This window comes from Mus pahari, chromosome 1, assembly GCF_900095145.1.
Source record: "Mus pahari chromosome 1, PAHARI_EIJ_v1.1, whole genome shotgun sequence".
Classification (NCBI taxonomy): Eukaryota; Metazoa; Chordata; class Mammalia; order Rodentia; family Muridae; genus Mus; species Mus pahari.
Window position 1 is genome coordinate 75,591,084 of NC_034590.1, and position 19,404 is coordinate 75,610,487.

Sequence of the window (19,404 nt, forward strand, 5' to 3'; positions counted from 1 at the left end):
AGCCTAACACCCTCCTACGCACACCTGCTCTCTACAGCATTTATAACCCACTCATTAATAACTGGCTTCAACCTAGGAGCTTTCAGAAGTTAGGATTCCCAGGCATACCCCCAGATGAATTAAATCATAATTTGTAAAAATAGGAAATAGGTATCCGTAAAATCTCCCTGGTAATTTATAGGTTGAGAATCCCTGGGACGATGATGATGTTGTTGTTGCTGCTGTTGATGATGATGATGTCAGTCTAAGTTTTGATCTACATTTCTATGTCCTTCCAGACCCCAGTGCAGCCTCAAAGATAAGTAATCCACAACTAACTAGATAGCAGTTACCCTAGTAAAGCAGTTAAAAAGAGGAGTGGTCCTACCCTGTTTCCTTAAAGAACTCAAACCAAGAACTATAGATGAGACTTGACAGAAAGAATATGTTACATTTTTCTCTCCCGAAGCAATAAGTGACCACTCCAGGCTGAGGCAGAAGAACACGAGACCATGAGGTAAGACTGTATAAGAAAAAAGAAAAAGTGTGTGAAAAGAGAAGAGGAAAGATGAAAGAAGAGAGCATCTTTGTGTTGTTTAAAGACAGGACAGGGCAGGGCAGGAGCATAAAGGAAAAATAAAACGACAAACAGTAATGAAATGGGAAAAAAGAAGTAAAAATTTGAAAATATTATGACCCACAGACTGCAATGAGGCTAGTAGAGTTACAGTGCTCTCTGTATCCAAGGCTCTATCACCTATTAGGGTCTCTATGACCTCATGCTGCAGTAGGTCATAGCCCAAGGTAGGTGAGCCTTACCTCTCTGGGCAGCTTGGGGGTTCCTGCAGCAGCCACTACCTTGCCCAACCCCTCCCACTCCCCACCATGTTGGTCAGTAGCCCCCACCTGTTAACACTGGATGAAGCAGATGCCACTTGGGCCCTCATCAAGGATAAGGTAGGTAAAGTGACCTCTCACTTTAGGAGAAAGTGGCAAAGTATGACCAGGCTGGGTCTTGGGTGATTTCTGTGTAAGAAGAGGTGGGAAATCTAAGACAAGAGTAGGAGTAGCAATCAACTTATAAAAGTCACAAAGTACACCCGAGCAAATGAGTAATGGGTGAACCAGAATCCATGAGAGGGAAAAAGGGAAAAAAAAGTGTATTTTCCATGTTAAACCACCATCTTAGAGCAGCATCCAGCAGACTTGATGGCATTAACTCCCATTGCTTGGGGATATGCTAACCACAAAGGCAAGGGAGGCAGAAAAAGAGAGAAAGGGTCTTCCCAAGACTAATTGGTTTCAACAGTGAAGTCTGTACCTAGACTAGACCTGCTAAAATTACATTATCATAAATGAGGTATTGCACTATAGCAAAGAAAAAAGAAAACTCCTTATATTATCTCAGTGAATAACTCAGGGCAAAGATACACAGGATAAATGTGCCAACTTCAAGCAGAACAGGGCACCTCGGAGTGCCCTGATTTCTTTCTTTCAATACAACAGGCCAGCACTTCAAAACTGCTTTATGTTACAAAATATGAGCAGAGCAGCTTCAGGGGTCACTGGGTAAATTCAGTGTAAGAACACAGATATGTGGAATGTGGGAGATAAAAGGTAGATAACTTGGAACTTCTGTATGGCTTTGTAATCTAGCATAACTGAGAGCCAGAAGGCTCAGCCAATGAAATCTGTAATGGGTCAAAACTATAACAGCTAAGTTACTGACTACTAAAAAGGATCTTACCAGGTTCCCAGGTACTCCCATGAACTGGTCACCAAGCACAAATATGGCAAACAAAATAAGTAAAGGGCAAACCTAAGGAACTGGAAACCCTAAACAGATATTGGAACAATACAAGCAAGAGACATCACACACACATAGAAAGAACTATCCCTTGTAGCTAGAGTAGAAAGCATGTAAGAGATAACTGCCCCTGCAAAAAAGAATGGACATTATAAGCCTGCATCTGTGTATCCATTTTCCCCTAATATTACCCATATAACCCATCACCTAGGCATGATCTTTGAAGATTCCTTTTTTTTCACATCCATGAAGAGACCAAGTTCTACCAATTCTATGTCTTCAACTCTTTCCCATTATGTAGTTCAGGAACTAAAATTGTGTTTTGCTTGCAATTATTGCAACAGTCTTAAGTTACTTCTTTCCTGCTTTAAGCTTATTAAAAAATCAGCTCTCTTCTTCCTGGTCCCATCTTCCCACCATGGGCCTGTAAGTGGCTTCCCGGCATCCCATTGGCCTCTGAATAAAAGTCATTTATGAAAGGCATACACATATGACTTTCCATATCCTATTTCCTATGTGCCTTTCCTCTTCCTTCCTTAAATGCAAGTAATATGAAATTATGTGTTCCTAAATGTTCCTAAAGGTTCAGGGATTTTCCCTGGCTGACCATTCTGTCAGGAATGACTACTGCTCAACCTGTTAATTTCTCCAAAGCTCAAGTACTGCCACCAACCAAATTCCTTTGATCATCTTTCTATCAAAGACAAAGACTTTTAAATCATTTGTCCTTGACACATCCTGCTATTATTTTACTTAACTACTATTCATATTTTTGTTCCCTCCATTAGCCCAAGCTACATTGGTATAAAAACAAAGTCTCATTCTTTCATGTATCCAAGTATTTACCAAAATTTGGCACAAAATAAGACATTAGATTCTTCTACAGGGAACTGGGAAATAAGAAACAGATCTGTTAGTATACTGTAGCAATGTACTTAAACAGTGAACAATAGTGGGTAGGTCAATTTAGACAACACAAGTTAACCTCTGACCTTAATTCAGCCCCTGACTTATAAACTGGCCACCTGCAGGTCATCGAGGAGCGTTTTGGGTCCAATGTAGTGGCAGTACCTTTCCTATCGGATGCAGCCTACTATGATCTACTGGGAGTGCTAGTGAAACAGTCCCGTCCAGCCCACACCCGCCTGGCTTTGCCAGGTCGGCAGGGCAGAAGGGCACTGAAATCAGTAGGGCTGCTACCAAATCTTCTAGAACAGGCAGGGTCTGAGGGTGTCTTTGCCCACTGCACTCGGGAATACTCACCAAATGGCCGAGCCGAGACAGCCTATGAAGAAATGCGAATGATGGATGGGCAGCCCTGCAGGATTCGCCTACATATGGGAGGTCTGCGCAAGAAAGTTGCTTTCCTGCTGCTACCACCAGGGCAGGTGAGCCTACAGCAGAATCTTCCCTGGCTCCGAAGCACCCACAGCATCTACGTCATCTACCAGGTCTTCTCCTGCACCTGGCTGCAGCTAGGGCTTTTGCCTACAGCCCGTGAACCCCAGGTGATCCGGTTACAGCGGTCACTACCTATTGCTTTCTCCTGCCTCAAGTTTTCACTGCAGCCTAAGGGTGTGCTGGGACCACAGAAGTCTCTGAGCAAAGACCCATTGCCCCAAGGAGCCAACTGGATTAGACCTAGCCTTAGCATCATATCAACTCTGGCCCCCACATCAGTATCTGCTGATACCCATGAAGTTGCTGATGTACCTCCACCTGTCCCAGCACCACCAACACCACCTCCCCAAGAAGGGCCAGAAGGCAGACCCACCAGATTCTCCTGTAAGGGTCGAAACCCCTTCCGGAGGGGCCCCTATATGCTTTCAGGTACTGCTAAGGGAAATGAAGATGAGGAATGGGAAAGACCATTGGAGGGAGAGAGTACAGGGAATATAACCAAGGAATAGGTTCAACAGCCCAGAGTTTGTACAGGACCTTCATGAAGGACTGAGGGAGCCAAGGGGAGGGTGAGGTGGAAGCATGGTCATGGTAAGGTGGCGGGATGGGGGTGTTGTAGCACAGAGAAGCAGAGGGAGGGACTAGGGAGGAAAACCAGGGCATGAGTCAAGCTGTGACTATCCCCAACCCTAGCAGAGAACTGGCTCTTCAGCCCCCGCAACCCCCCACCAGGAGCCCAGGGTGGGGGCCCCGGGGACCCCGACCGGCACTCCATGTCCCTGCCCCTGCTTCAGGGTCTGTCTTCGGAGTTCGACAGCGACGAATGAAGCTGAGGCAAGAGATGCAGGGGGCAAGGCCCCTAAGATCTGGCATAGGGATACTGGTCCCCAATAAACATCAGCTGCTGCACCCCCAAACCACACTGGGCCTGTGTGCTTCTTCTTCCAGGGTCCAGAAAGATGAGGTCTCCATTTCCCCCTAAGTATCAAGTCCTCTCACCTTCTAACAGTAAAAGAGCTATCTTGAAACCCTATCATCAATGTTTTCACCAAAGAGAAAAATGGCCCTGATGATTCCCCCCATGTATATACAATCTTCATAGGGCCACAGCCCCACAGATAAAGGGTGGCAAAGAAGAATGAGCACAGAATAGAGATTTCCCTTTTATACATATTGCAACAAGTTCTCATAAAACATTCATCTGGAATAAATTAAAAAGTCCATTTGTCACTGCCTTCAAACATAAAAAGGAGCCCATGTCCTGGATTTCAGCCCAGGCCACAGAAGGCCCTGATTGTCCATGGAAGAAAACTAAGGATTGAGGGGCCCAAAGCCTGAGATGGGAGGAAGAGATAGCTCCTCTGAAGTATCCAACAAGAAAGGCGAGGTGACAGCATGGGCCTGGGAGATGGCAGCCAACTCCTTGAGAAATTCAGGGAAAATGACTGCACAGTAGACAGCATTCTTGACTCGCAGAGCCTCACCTTGGCGCTCAGAAGCCCCGCCCCGGGGAAGCAGAACTGGAGTTGAAGCCCCTGGAGAGCCCCCACCTAGTCCAAGTCCTGTTCCATCTCTCCCAGGTTGAAGAACCTGCGCCGCCTGTCGGGCCCTGGTTGGGCTGTGTGCATGCCGCAGGAGTAATTCCCCCAAGGATGGCCTCCGGCTCCTCACTGGGAATAAACAGGGGTATCAAGAAAGTGCTGGGATCAGGAAACCTGCCTTAGTCTGAGGAGCAGATTCCCTAATCCCCTTAAATTCTTAAACTTCTCCCCTGGGGTTCTGGAAGAAGGACAAGATGGACAAGAAATGAATTGAAGTCCATTTCTTGTCTTGTTTCTAAAGATGACTGAAGATGAGAGAAGTGCTTTTCTTAGTCTCACACCCAAACCCAACTTGTTCAGCATTTCCCCTCTATCAAGTCTCCTCAACAGCCAATACTTGAACTACTTTATTCCCAGCTACAACTCCTTCCTTCTCCATGACCCCTGCCCTAAAGAATTTAATCACTATTCTACCACCACCAAGATCGATTCCCTCAGTCTGATATGCCCTAACTTCTTGTTTCCTATTGCCCTCTAGAGCATAAGTCTCAACTTTCCTAACGCTGCAACCCTTTAATAGTTTCTCATGTTGTGGTAACCCCAAACATAAAATTATTTCAATGCCACTTCCTAACTATAATTTTGCTACTGTTATGAACTGAATGTAAATATCTGATACGAGAGCTCCAAAGGGGTCACAACCCACAGGTTGAGCACCACTGCTTTAGACCTACATTCATATATAAGTCAACACTACTTTGCTCTACCTACCTAGAGCTGACCCACATCCTCTGTTCCTTCAATACTGACATATACAACTGAAGTTCAAAACTGCTTCATTCTTCACACTCTAGTGCACATCAAGGGTCAGCTTCCTTACACTACTACTTCATTACTCATCAGCCCTTGTCCTATACCTGTCAAGACCTCCCTCCCATTGGGTATACCCAGACAACTTCATATTTGCTTAGACTGAACTGAGCTGTCTAAAAGACTGCCCTCTGTCTAGCTTGCTGGACTTCATCACTACGGAGCCAAGACTCTCACCCCTAGATCATGATAAATGTTTCTATTCACCACCACCTCTCATATTGGTGACAGAGACAACATATAGACTTATTAACCTATCATTCAGAGTCCTTCACAACCAGGGTCTCACTTACCAACCTCTTCTCAAACTCTCTAAACCAGACACACTTCTGTGCTGATACCTACCTTCCTGAAGCCTAGCAGGCCCATTACATCTAATCTGCAGCTTTCTCTGGCTACAATTTACCATTCCTACTTTTTTAACCTAGCTTAGTTAACTCACCTGGGAGACCCCTAAAAACACCTGTGATATTCCCTACACTGACTTTCTGTTCTACTATTATTAACATCAATACTTTCTTCCCAAGGCTTCTATCTCAGGCACTAAACTATGAACTCAAGAACTTAAGACTGTCACATTTAATGTTTCCTTGTTTTCTCAACCACTGACCATATTCTACAAAAACTCCCTTCCCATCTCTGCCCTATCACATGCTTCCTTTCTTTTCAAACTTCCTGGTCCTGACTGTTCTTCCTGAATCCCTTCTCTTAATGCCAATTACCTGCAATTACTCATCACATGCAGATTTTAAAATCTCTCCTAATTTCTTAGTGTCTGAAAGATCCAACTTCTGTTCAGCCTAACTGCCACTCTAAAAACCACTCTTACTCCGGCTAAAGTTTTCCTGTCTTACCACCAAATGTTCCACAACCTTGTAAAACTCCCTATTCCAACTAAAATCTAAGATGTCTCCTGAATAAAAACAGAATACATCTATACCTACCTAATCCCTACTTATTATTCAAGGCTACATACCACATCAAGTTCTCACAATACCTCAACCCATTAACTCCTTTCTCCTTCCTTGTCCCTAGACCCTTACGCAGTTTGTGTTGATACTGCCAATTAGGCTCTTTTAATAAAACAACTGTATTCTCTGACCCAAAGCCTGACACGAAAACTTGCTTTTCAACAACTCTTCAGTTTCTGGTTCTTAACTAATGCTGGACAATGAAATATCTAGGGAGAGTAAAGGAGGGTGATCAGTTAGTCCTTACCTAGGGAATCAGAGCGGCGGGGGACAGGTCCTGCTGTAGGACCCTCAGCCCAGTCCAGCTTGCCACGGGCAATGAGGTACTTCTTGGCTTTGGATAGCAGAGCAGGGAAGTCCTCCTGGGAGGCTGCAAAGCTCTCAATCTTATTCTTCACAGAGCCCAGCACCTAGGAAGCACAACTTTATGACCTTTCTGATGGTTCCACGATTATACAGACCTTTCTAGTCCCACTGCATCTGGTCCCAGACCACCCAAGGTTGCTAGCTGTGGGCCTGGCCCACCACTGAGCCTGGACGCACCCATGCATGCATGCATCGCACACCTGCAGCAGGGACTTGACACTGGGCTGGAAGACCATGTTGGTGTTGAGCAGGAAAGAGCGGAGCAGGGGCTGGGGGTGACAGGCCAGCTGGGCCACCAGCCCCGTCAGCAGGAAGTTGACATAGACGGAGTTCTGCAGCATGTTCTCGAGTTTGGCAAAGAGCACAGCCATGAAGGGGCCTGGGAAGGGGGTGGGCACAAGGATACAAGGCCTGAACACAATGCACTCTGCTCACATTACTCCCCCAAAGAAGACCCCCACTAGATGAAAATTATATGTAAGTATTTGAGTATCAAATGACCTGTGACCAGTCTATCTAGTCAATTAAGGTAATCCAGATGCAGGCATTATAGACATTATAACTGATGAGTCAGATCTTAGGCTATAGAATCAGAGATCTCATCTGAGATTTCAGATGTGTCCTGGGACAAGATAAGCTGAAAGCTCACCAACATTTAGTTCCCTGTTTGTTGTAAAAATAAATATACCTACCTCAGTATGATAATTAAGAGGATTAAGAGATATCAATGTCAAATATCCAGTACAAGATCTAGCAATTTTTTTCATTTGATTATAATCATAACCTATACTGTATTTCTCAGTTTTTAAGAAGCTTCACTCATGAATACAACAGAAGAATACAGAGAACCAAAACACAGAATCAGGTTCTAAGTAAGACAGAGTAACATGAAACTGGTCACAAAGAAAGTAAAAAAGAAATGTAACACAGAAGAAACTATGAACTTCAAAGCAACTAGTAAGTCTTTAAGGAAACAGAGATAACATTAGCTCTGTCCTTCAGGAACAGGGAAGAGGGGTAAACTAGATCCTGCAGGAAAAGAATAGCTTAGTTGGGGCACAGAAAAGTGATTCGGGATAAGAAGGGATTAGCATTATGTCCTGGGACAGATGCCTTGAGACATAACAAGACACTAGACCATGAAAGCCATCACAGTATTTCTAATGAAGGATTTTTGGAGAAAAGAGCTGTACTAGCAACTATGATATCAGAATAATGAACAGAGGTGGTGAATCCTGAAAAATTTTATACTACCATCTGCTGGAGGTGTTCATACAACTAGCCATAGCTCAAAAGTAATACTAGCTTAAGAGTCTAAACAAAATCTCTAACTTTTTCCTTCTGTTCATTCCCTGGGAGTACCTTGGAAAGGATAATATAAAGAGCACAAATAACTTTACCAAAAAGAAAAGGGAAAGAGGCACCAACTAATACTTCAAGACTGTAATAAAACCATACTACCTCTTAAAGATACTGAGCAGGAAAGGAGTAGAGCACAGGCTTAAGCAAATAGAAAGATAGTTTTCTATAGTCTGCAAGAAAAAAAGAATACGGCCCCAGTGCTATAACAAGATAGTCCCAAGCTTACCAAGATATTCAGTATATAAACTTGGATATCAACAACTAGGATAGGTGGTGTCTTAATCAACTTAAATCTCCTGTAACTCACTGATGATAATCCCAGTGGAAAGCTACCATTTGCTGAGTTTTCACAATGTGCCAATATAATGTTAAGTGATTTTCATGAACCAATTATAGGTCCTAACAGGGTCTGCTTAATCCAAAGCCTGAAGTCTTAACTTTAATAGCCACTACACTGCTTCCCAGATCGTCTTGCTGGGATGTACATTAGAGCAGGATAAAGGCTTGTCTTGCTCATAAACAAAACAGATCCAGCCCAAAAATCTCAGGTTAGGTCTAGTTCCAGGGGCATCAACCCAAAAGGGCCTACCAGGGACACTCATAGACATACTTTGTCATTTGCCCTCAAAGAGAAGTGTTACCTACCATCCAATCCTTATTAATCATGTCCTTAAAATAACTATATTGGACAGTCATGGCAACCAAGAAAGTACAAGACAGTAAATGGAAGAAATGAAATCAGGCCCTTCATTGAAGAGACAGAAGGTGCTGAGCAAGAAGGAAAACAGCAAAATGACTCTAGGACCGTAAGAGACCTAGCAGAAGATTGAAAAACTCAAATACACAGACTGGTGGGAATGGCACAAAACAGAGGTGCACCTGTGTCTTTCACACAGGACAGTACAAACATCATCCATGTGGCTCAGATGTAATTTTCACCAAGCACAGAGCATCCTATTTACAAACCCCAGAAAATGGCCAGACTAAAAAGGAAGAACATGCATCTAAGGATATACAAGGCACAGACATAAGTCAATATCCAAACAGCACAAGCATGGAAAGACATATCAACAAACACGAGGGCACAGTTTGACATGATATGTATGTAGAAGGGACTCAAGCAAAATGGATGACGGCTAGGCAAATACATGAAAATGGCATAGCCGAAAGGGTCTTAGAAATCAGCACAAACATGTTGAGAACATGCAAGAGTACACAGAGCAAAGGCTTAGGTCAAATAGCTTACCAGTGAAGGGCTGGCTCGGCAGCTGGTGGAGAGTCCGCAAAGGGCTGCTGAGGAAGGGGCCAGGGGGCTCAGGAGGGCAGGTGAAGCTCTCGTAGGCCTCCTCCTCTTCAGGAGGTAGTGGAGGCTCTAAGGGAGGCTCTGAGCTAGCTCCACCATTGCTCAATGCCACCTCCAGCTCCTGGAGCTCTTGCCCAAAGCTCTCTAGCCCTGCAATGCCCTCAGAGGTACCCTCTAACAATTCCCTAACTCCTTCTTGTGGCACCAATCGTGGCACCAGACGAACTTTCTTGGCTCCTTCTGGCCATGGCCCTGGTACCCCATTGAGCTGGGGTGGGGGTAGGTAGCCGGGGGTATCCCCTACACCCACAGCTAACCCTCGACTCCCTAGGTTTTCCTCCTCTCCTTCCCTCACATTGTCCCTGTCTTCCTCTGGCAGTAGGCTGCGTTTCTTAGTCCGGGAGCAAAGAGGGTTAGGCTCAGGAGGGGGGTGCTCGCCATCATAAGGGGCAGACCAGGTTCGGCAGGCTCGGACACAGCGGTCCACACCACGGCGTGCCTCACGCAGATACTCCAGGTAATTGTCTTCTAGCTCACCAGGCTCCTCTGCAGGGCTGGGCCTTCGACCAGGGCTGGAAGTTGGGGATGCAGTAAGCCCTGGTGATCGAGGAGCTGGACCTGGGGACTCAGAGCCACCTAGGCTCTGCTGCCGAAGAAACAGAGCCAGACGAGATGGTGTGGAGGGACGGGGCACTGTTACCACTGATGAAGAATCAACACTTGGGCTTCCAGGGCCTTTAGAGAAAAAAGAAAAATAATCAAACTCAAGGAGACAGATAAAGACACAAGAGATCTAGAGACTTAAAAAAGAAGAAAATGAGGAGGTAGAAATGGAACCATTTTGATAGCTGACTCTCCAATCTCTAGACTAATTTTTCCTAATTCACCAACTCCCTCACCACCTCCATGAATGAAATTATACAAACAGAATACATGAGGAGGGCTAGTTTTTCACAGAAGTTTACCCTAAATTTCTCTGGGAATGCTACAGATTCTCTCTGCAAGACCACTCATTAATTTCCCTAGAGAAGGAATTACACTCATTGTCACCTTCCACCCCTTACCCAAGCCCTGCTTTCTCTGTAGGCTCTCCCAGAACCTAGGCCATACCCGTGATGTCCTCCCTTCTCCCTGCCTCTCTGCTAGGCCCACCTCGTGCCCATGAGGCATGCTCTGGACGAGGTGGGCTAGGGGCATGGTGCCGACAGCAGCGTGGGATTAGGGAAAGAAACTTGTCAGCTGCTCGTCCATAAAGATCCACATCACGCACAGCGGGCTTCTGGCTCAGCATCACATGATTACATGGGACAAGATACCTGGAAGAGAGAAAAAAGAAAAAAAAAAGAACATAGGGTGATCAGGAAAGAAAGCACCTAGAAGACCAGGCCAAGTGAACTAAAATGCTAAACCAAGCTCCTCTGAGATACTCATAAGCAACCCCAATACAGCCCACCACCCCAACAAAACACTAGGCCCTGAGGGTCAGCCATCCCTCAGCCCTGCCCCCACAGGTACCTGAGAACCAGCTGCAGCAGAACATCCTCACAGCTGAGGTTCAGAAGGGTCCTGAAGAGACTCAGAGAGACCATGCAGAGCTGAGGGGGAAGGGGAGGGAGGGAGTCACCATAAGAGCTCTCTACCCTCCAAACTATTTACCATTTCCCCAACCCCTGGCCCAACTAACCACTCCTTGAATAGCCCATGTGCCCAGGTCTAGCACATAACTGGTATATAAGTATTAACTATATAAACATATAATCTTTGTGAACAAGACTTCACCATTCACAAATAAGAAATAATCATGTGTCAGATACACTGGAATTCTACAGACCATGTACATAACTGAAGATCAACATATTGATTCCATTAATGCTCCAATGAGAATTCAAGAAAACACACACTAAGAAAGACTATTATAACAAAGTAAATGATTCAAAGGAAACTACAGCAATATGAAAGCAATATGATACCTGTCCGAATGCACTGTAGTCACACAGTACTTGAATGGCTACCAATAAAGAATCAGAGGGAACCTGGAAGAATCCCAACTGGGAAGTAGGTGGAATTATGAGTATGGAGTCAGAATCACCTCTCCAACACCAGTGTATCTCAGGAGGTGGGATAAAGAGCTCAGGGCAACTGACAGGAAAGGAAGAAAGTAAGTGGGTAGCTCAAAGCAGGGAAACATTTTGTTTTAGAAACGGAAGCCTTATTTCTGGCTAGACATAAGAAACAGACATGCAGTAAGCTAAAACTCTCACTGCTCTGAATTCCTAGTGTTTTATGCTTTCTTTATGGCAAGTATATCAGATATCCTTGTCTTGTATAGTCTTGGCATTGCTTGCTAAATGGCTGTTAAAGAATTAAGTGGATCAATAACTGGAAAATGTTCACACTTAGGGCAACATAGATTTCCTAAATGACCATTTTAACTAGCAATGAGAATTCAGACTCCCAAATAGTAGGGTGAGCAGCAATGTAGTTTGTCAAAGACTTGATCATCAGAACTCATAAGCATTTACAGTCCAAAAGAGACTTTACAGATATGATTAAAATTAGCAACCCTGTGGGGCTTCACAGGTAGCTCAGTGATGAGTATTTATTTAGTATACATGAGGCCCTGGTTGTGATATACAGCATCACAATTTAAAATGTAAGACTGCCTCAAACAAAAAGAAACAGAAAGAAGACTTAGGAATATAGCTCAGTGGTAGACTGGTTGCCTAGCACACACAGGCCCTGGGTTTGGCCCACAGTTTTTTCTAAGAAAAAACTGTAAAGATAAGAAAAATTGGGAAATAAAGCAGGGATGTGACCCATAGTTGTTGGTTCTGAAGGTGGAAGAAAGCAGTCAAGCTGGGAATGGTCTTCAACAGACAACAGAATAACAGCCCAAATGTGTACTCCAGAATGAAAAACTAATGTTTTAAGTCACTAAGTCCGTGGTCATTTGTTTTGACAGCGATTAGAAACTAACACAGATAATCAGGCCCACAAACAAGTTAGCCACAGTGGTTCATTTGAAGGCTCAAAAGCCAGGCCAATACACTATCTTAAAAAAGACCAGAAGGTGGAAATGAAAGCATCTATGTTTAACATGGGTATCCTACAATCAGAAGAGACCTAGTTACTACAAGAACCAGCAACCAAGAACAAACAACCCAAGAACATGAAAAGGTCCTAAAAACCCTTGGAAACTAACAGAAGTAAGTGCTAGAAACTGGAAACCATAAAAGAAAACGACAATAGATTAGGATGAAAGAATGGCAGATAATTACAAGGATGATAGAGGAATGTACCTAGAGGGAAATGAACTATCAGGGCAACCCATGGGGTCAGACAGACCTCAGACACAGGCATGCCCTACCTTTAAAATAAGGATAAAAGATATATACCTTTATAAAATTAAGTGTTTGATATCAGAAACCTATTCACCTTCTCTTCTCTCTCCTCTCTAGAATGCATTATTCTAATCTTCTCAATTCTCATCCCTCTCATTCTTTCTCCCTCTTGCTCAGTCCATCTCTAGTCATAAAGATCTTTCATCCCTAAAATACGTTATACTCATTCCCTATTACATGCCCTTTGCATATTGATCCCTCTGCCTAAACTATTATTCTTATTTAATATTCAAATGATAACTACATCATCTTGGCATAACATCACCTCCTCTGGGACATCTTCTCTAGCTAATCCATTCTTTTCTAAACTTTTCTACTTATTTATTTGAACTTATTTTATTTTGCACAAATAGTAACCTCAATTTCCAACTATTTTAGTAACTTAATTTGTTACCTATTTTCTGCATTAAATAAGCACTAAGGTATCAGCAACAATAACTACCATGATATACCAAGCATCCAGTGACCCAACAGGATGTTGTATCAATACAAATGTGCAGGCAGAGGGAATGTAAGTGGGTGGACAGATGGATTTGTGCTCTGATTATAGTTCAAATGCAGCCAATCCAAAGAGGAGAGACAGCAAGCCTACAAGGAACTAGACCATTTATTAGTACAGACACAAAATCCAAAGCATTCTTACATCACCCACAGTTAACTGAGGGAGTGATAAACAGCTTTCAGGAACTATGAAGCAATACTACATTGCAAGCACTGTATCACAGCAAAGCCTAAAGCCCTGAAAGATAACTGTGCTGCAGATGCACATAACATGAAAACAGGGAAGTAAATTAAATTCTTTAATCAAAATGGCTGAAAGTTTAGTGCTATATAGTGCCAGCTTGAAGTGACTGTCGGAGTCAAAACCCAAAAAAGAGCAGGAACACTCTTGGACAATAGAGATCAGAGAAAGATGGCTTACCCAGGTAGTAAGCCAGGACAGAGTTTAAGAGCCATACCCGGGAGTTGCTGCCAATACGAGCAACAAGCGTGTCAAGGATAGTGTGGGTATCATGCCGATGTAACAACAGGAATCGCAGGAAGGTACGGAGCAAGGCAGGCTCTGAGATGCTCCGCAGGAAAAGTTCCAGATAGGCGGTACTCGCAATCATCTCCTCCACAGAGGTCTGGTTGAAGGGAAGAAAAAGGTTGGAGACTTATGGTTTCCCTACACATATAGTAATTTCTATTCCCTGGAATCTAGAAAACAAGAAGTATCAGGAAGGGAAAAGGGAAGGAGAACACTACCCACTGCCTTCCATATACGTCCTTTCACTGGTCAACTACCCTCCAGACAAGGTACTCCTATACCTCACCACCTATCATCCTTACCTTGTGCAGGGCAGGGCCCATGACAGGCACCAGGAAACCATTATGAATATAATCAACCAGCTGCTTCTGCACCAGAGGGTGAGCTACCTAGATGGAACAAGAGAGAAGAAAGAGATTATGAAGAGTCAACTGCCTGGAAGGGAATAGAATAATATAATAAAGATAGGCATAACTCCAGGAAATGGACACTCTTATCCCAACTTCCCAAAGGGCCATACCCCTTAGGAATGCTATTCCTACCTGAATGACTGCATTGCAGAACTCAAGGGAACTCATGAAGAGTGCAAGGGCAGGCACTCCTATCCAGTCTTCCCGGCGCAAGCAGTGCCAATCATCCCCTGGAACCTCAATCTTTCGAGGCAGTGAGGAGTACAGGGCGCTCAGCCCTGTGGCCAGCACCTAAGGAGGGTTACCAAAAGCTCAGATAATAAAACAAGAGGGCTTTGGGAGCTAACTATCCATAAGATTTTATGGGAATACAACTAAGATACTACCAAGGCAGGTATTAAGTTGCCATGTATCAGAACCTCACCTACAACACCTGCCCTATCATAGCTATGCTCATGTTTCTTCCCCATTCCAACACCAGGAGTTGCCTTTAAATCTGAAGTAAAGGGCCCTCCTTGATACCTGGCCTTTCCACGTCTCCTGGATAGGAAGACGCTGTCCAATGTTCACATGCCTCACCCTACCCCCCATCCTAGGGTTTGCTAACCGGGCAGAAGTAAGAGTGATCTGCGATGTAGCGGCCCACAGTGGGGCTCCCATCTGACAGAGCCATGAGCAGAAGTAGAGCATCACGGGCCTGCTGGCCCAGGGTGCCTTCTCGATGGACAAAGGGGACAAGGCGAGAAAAGAGGAGAAGACGTGGAGCAGCTCCAGGCTCTGGGGGTGGCTGCAAGAAGAACTCAAGCAGTGAAGGCTCCCGAGCAACACACACGCACAGTTGGCTGAGAAGTAGCACCAGGCCTTCATCCAGTGCTGGACTACTGGGCACAGGGCGGCCACAGGCATCCAGCAGGGCAAGCAGAGCCTCTCGAACTGGCCCATGCCGCAACAGAGGCTGGCGAGCTTCGCTCACTAGCATTTCAAATAGTTTCAGCTGTTCAGCCCGCCGTTCTTCAACCCCATCCCCAAACTCATCCCATTGCAGCTGCCATGTCAACACTCGGCTCAGCAGATCTTCATGAAGAGCAAACTCTAGCAGGGGCCCAGGGCCTGAGGGGGCTGAAGGAACTGCTCTATCCTCTGCCAGCAATGTTAGCATTTGGTATGTGTGGTTTCTCACAGCACTGAGATCATCTGCACCTCCAGCAGCTGCCCGAGGGCCTTGCCGCTCCAGGATTCGCACCACCTGAGGCAAAGGACAGACAAGAGGAAGAGTCTAAGATGCTACAGTACATGAATGAGGTGATGAAAACATCAGACTCAGAAGGTTACAACTACTGAAGTGAGTAACAGACTAGGTATTTTGTCATGGAGTCACCTACCTGGGACCAGTGATTCTTGAAGACCATGAGGCATGTCTCAGGGTCAGCCATGACAGGAGTCTGTAGACTGGCCCCTTGTGGTACACGGTGCCCAGGTACCCGGGAGGCCAGTCTGCTCAACCAGTTCATCTTCTCCATGAGGCAGGCTGGACAGGGCCAGCAGCCAGAGGACTACACTCTGAGAATGTACCAGCTGGAGGCTTTCTCCACTTCTGTCTCCAATCTGCTTCATCCGGTCTGTAGGAGCCAGTAGCTGGCCACAGAGCCACAGATTACACCAAACTAGAGCAGAATCAAGCCCAGAGTTCACTGTCCAGTCCAGTGTTGCAAGTCTAATCCAAAGGGAGAAGATGAAAATGATAAACAGCTCATTTCTCTTGACTTCCCTGAAATAATAACTCAGAAACACTCTCCTGAAAATTACACAAATTACACAACTCCACACAGTACATGAAATGTATATGCCCAAAATAGAATGCATAATTTCTACCACCAAACTTGTAGCTTCCTCAACCTTTTCTATTTCACTAAATGTCACAAACGTTCACCTATACGCTTAGATCAAAAGCCTGGCCATAGTCCTTGTTTATCCTCTTCCTTCCAATATCTAATTCATTCAACAAATCTTGTCATTCCAGAGCATTAGGAGTTAAAAGCCAGCTTGGACTACATAAAGTTTAAGGTAAGCTGAAGCGACATAGTTAAGACTGTCTCAAAAAGAAAATAACAGGGATGAAGAAAGTACAAAAATAAAATTATAACTCTATTATAACAGTTTCTAATGTAGCTTTCTTTGAGACAGGCTCTCAATATACTTAACAGGCTACCTTTGAATTCACTATGTAACCCTCAATTCATCATTCTGGCCTCAAATTTATCATTCTCTTGCCTCACTGCCTCACCCTTACCAATGCTGTGATTGGAGATGTATGCCACCATGCCTGGCTTATAGTTCTATCTTTGCATCATGAGAGTTTATTCTCCATTCAGCAATCATATTATTTTAAATCTAGATTTTACTACATCTCTCCTCTGTTGGATAGCCTTCAATGGCTTCCTATCACACTAGTAAGTCCTAATTCTTTACCTTATCCTACAGAAGCCTATACAATGCAATCTCTACAAGCTTCTCTTCAGTCTCCTCCTCACTGATGCTTTAGTCACACAAGTCTTAAATATTCCCTGTGTCTAGAATGTTTTCCAGCTATTCCTCTTGCTCTCAACAGTTCTATTAAGTGCTATCTTCTCAATAATTTTCTAAACAGCTTATCTTCCTACCTTCACTTTCTAGTTCATAATCCCTTAAAGTTTCTATTATCTGAAGCCTATCTATCTTCTCTGGCTAGCCATCTTCTCTACCAAGAAATTAGTTCTTGGAGGGCAGGGCCTGCCTATCTTTACTTTTGCATCCTTGGTGGCTGAAACAATATCTATTTGTTGAATGCTTGAATAAATACCTGCCCAATGAATGAACAAATAGATAACATATACCAAAATAGCTATTGGCCCAGACCATAACCCACAGTTCCTTCTCCATCATACCTAACACCTCTTCAGTATTGTCACTAAAGAACAAAAACTCTTCACAGAATGTGGCTCAGCTGTGTTTCCTCTTTAGATTCTAAAGGAGCTGAAAGAACCCAGAAATCTGAATCAAGTCCCACACTTTGACCTAAGGTTATATTAACCAACACATCCTTTCATCCATTTCATCACTTACAACTAAAGGAAGATGGCAACTGTGCTGAAGTACACCTTTTGTAGAAATGATCTTATACAGGGAAGGACCAGCCTAAAGATCAGAAAAGGCATACTCAACTGATTAACTCAATGTATAACAATACTGATAAAGTACTGGACGTTGTACTAAGCATTGAAAATACAGGTAAAAATGGGGTAGGATAGGCAAAATACCTAGAAATTTTGCAAAACTGTAATAAAAGAGTGAAGAGATACAACTAACTTTGCCTGGGGTGCTGTAAAGAGGGCTCCACAGAGATAGTATCTGACTTAGGTCTTTAATGACAAACTGGTTACATGAGGAGCTTTCTTCATAGCAAGAATAATAAAGTCAGGCAAAATGGCTCCCACCTTAAAATCTCAGCACTTGGGAGGGCAGGGAGGAAGATCAATTTAGGCAGGTGGCAAACAGCTGGTCTAGAATATAACTGAAGATAATCTGCCTCTGGATTTAAACCAAAAGTGAAAACAGTAAGACGTGGCACATCCAGAGGTGAGTAAAAGAGGTGATTAATGCATCTAACACTGGAGACTTGGGAACACTGTTGATTGTCTTGTAACACATAGGGGAACTGTGCTTTACAAAAGGTGGTAAGATCAAGTATAACACACAACTGAAATGCCACACTCAGACTAAAGCAGGAAGACTACTACCAGTTCAAGGCCAGCCTGAGCTATATAGCAGGTCCCCAACTAGCCCAAACGGAAAAAAAAGCATTCCTCTAAGTCAGAGGGAAAAAAATAAGATGGAAGAAGGGGGGAGAGAAAGAAAAGGAGAACAGACAACAGTTTTAAGCATGTTAAATTTGAGACACTTAAAGAATACTTCAAATATCCAGAAAATGGGCTAGGAATGCAGACTCATTGGTAGAGTACTTTGTCCAACATGCACAAAACCCTGGGTTCAATCCCCAGTACCACATAAACCAAGAATGATGGTGCACACCTACAATTCTAGCACTTGGGAGGTGAAGAAAGACAGGACAGAAGTCCTAGACAATCTTCAACTACAAAGTGAGCTTAAAAGCCAGCTTGGGTTATAAAACTGGCAAAAAACATAAATATAAAAAAAAATGAAAAAGAAAGATAGCATACTTAAATTCAGAGTGAAATTAAACTAGAGCTATAAAATTCAGGAGCTGCCAGTTCATAAGTGATCAATGAAGCTGCGAATGAAGCTAAATGCAAAATCTTTAAAAAAGAATAATAATACTAAAAGATCTTTAAAAAAGAATAATAATACTAAAATAAAATAAAAATAAAATAAACAGGCTTTAGGAAAGCAGATTGTGGTATCTGAATGAAAATGGCCTCCACAGGCTCATAGGGAATGACACTATTAAGATGGTTTGGCCTTGTTGAAGTAGATGCAGCCTCGTTGTTACTGGGATTGAGCTTTGAGCTTTCCAATGTTCAAGCCAGGCCCAGTGTCTGTCTCTCTTCCTGCTGTCTGCCAATCCAGATGTAGAACTTTCACTGAGTTCTTATCTGCCTGTACACCATGACCATAATGCACTAAACCTCTAAACCTGTAAGCCAACCCCAATTAAATGTTTTTCTTTATACGAGCTGCCATGGTCAAGGTGCCTCTTCACAACAAAAACCTAAACTAAAACACAAAGAGAATTCATTGACAAAGATTTACCCAGATGACATCTGCATCCCTATAATCCCAGCACTTGAGAAGCTGAAGGGGAAGAGTGTCAGTTTGAGGCTTGCCTGAGCTATATAATAATTTCCAAGAAAGGAAAGGAAAGGAAAGGAAAGGAAAGGAAAGGAAAGGAAAGGAAAGGAAAGGAAAGGAAAGGAAAGGAAAGGAAAGGAAAGGAAAGGAAAGGAAA

General features: G+C 43.7%; 2 protein-coding genes across 10 annotated transcripts in view; one reads left to right on the top strand and one right to left on the bottom strand.

The window, feature by feature from the left end:
• The first annotated feature begins 864 nt into the window (after nucleotides 1–864).
• Nucleotides 865–4,104, top strand: C1H11orf42 (chromosome 1 C11orf42 homolog). The gene is made up of 3 exons (XM_021210317.2): nucleotides 865–936; nucleotides 2,818–3,616; nucleotides 3,884–4,104. Exons 1-3 carry the CDS (start codon nucleotides 865–867, stop codon nucleotides 4,012–4,014), a joined length of 1,002 nt encoding a protein of 333 aa, XP_021065976.1. The 3' UTR covers nucleotides 4,015–4,104.
• A 225-nt stretch (nucleotides 4,105–4,329) lies between these two features.
• Nucleotides 4,330–19,404, bottom strand: part of Fam160a2 (family with sequence similarity 160 member A2) — a 22,004-nt gene continuing 6,929 nt past the window's right edge. For 4 of the 9 annotated variants that reach the window (XM_021203060.2, XM_029538171.1, XM_029538174.1 and 1 more), the window contains 11 exons: nucleotides 15,824–16,155; nucleotides 15,049–15,687; nucleotides 14,574–14,732; nucleotides 14,334–14,420; nucleotides 13,961–14,128; nucleotides 11,116–11,195; nucleotides 10,711–10,916; nucleotides 9,544–10,335; nucleotides 7,136–7,314; nucleotides 6,817–6,979; nucleotides 4,338–4,857 (listed from right to left, as the gene is read on the bottom strand). In XM_021203060.2, the coding sequence (XP_021058719.1) occupies nucleotides 4,499–4,857; nucleotides 6,817–6,979; nucleotides 7,136–7,314; nucleotides 9,544–10,335; nucleotides 10,711–10,916; nucleotides 11,116–11,195; nucleotides 13,961–14,128; nucleotides 14,334–14,420; nucleotides 14,574–14,732; nucleotides 15,049–15,687; nucleotides 15,824–15,961 (2,970 nt within the window). In that variant the 5' untranslated portion in view covers nucleotides 15,962–16,155 and the 3' untranslated portion in view covers nucleotides 4,338–4,498. Of the gene's footprint in view, nucleotides 4,858–6,816; nucleotides 6,980–7,112; nucleotides 7,315–9,543; nucleotides 10,336–10,710; nucleotides 10,917–11,115; nucleotides 11,196–13,960; nucleotides 14,129–14,333; nucleotides 14,421–14,573; nucleotides 14,733–15,048; nucleotides 15,688–15,823; nucleotides 16,156–17,365; nucleotides 17,454–17,914; nucleotides 18,002–19,404 lie in introns of those variants that run through there. The other 5 variants (XM_029538176.1, XM_029538175.1, XM_029538173.1 and 2 more) reach the window with 5 other exon arrangements.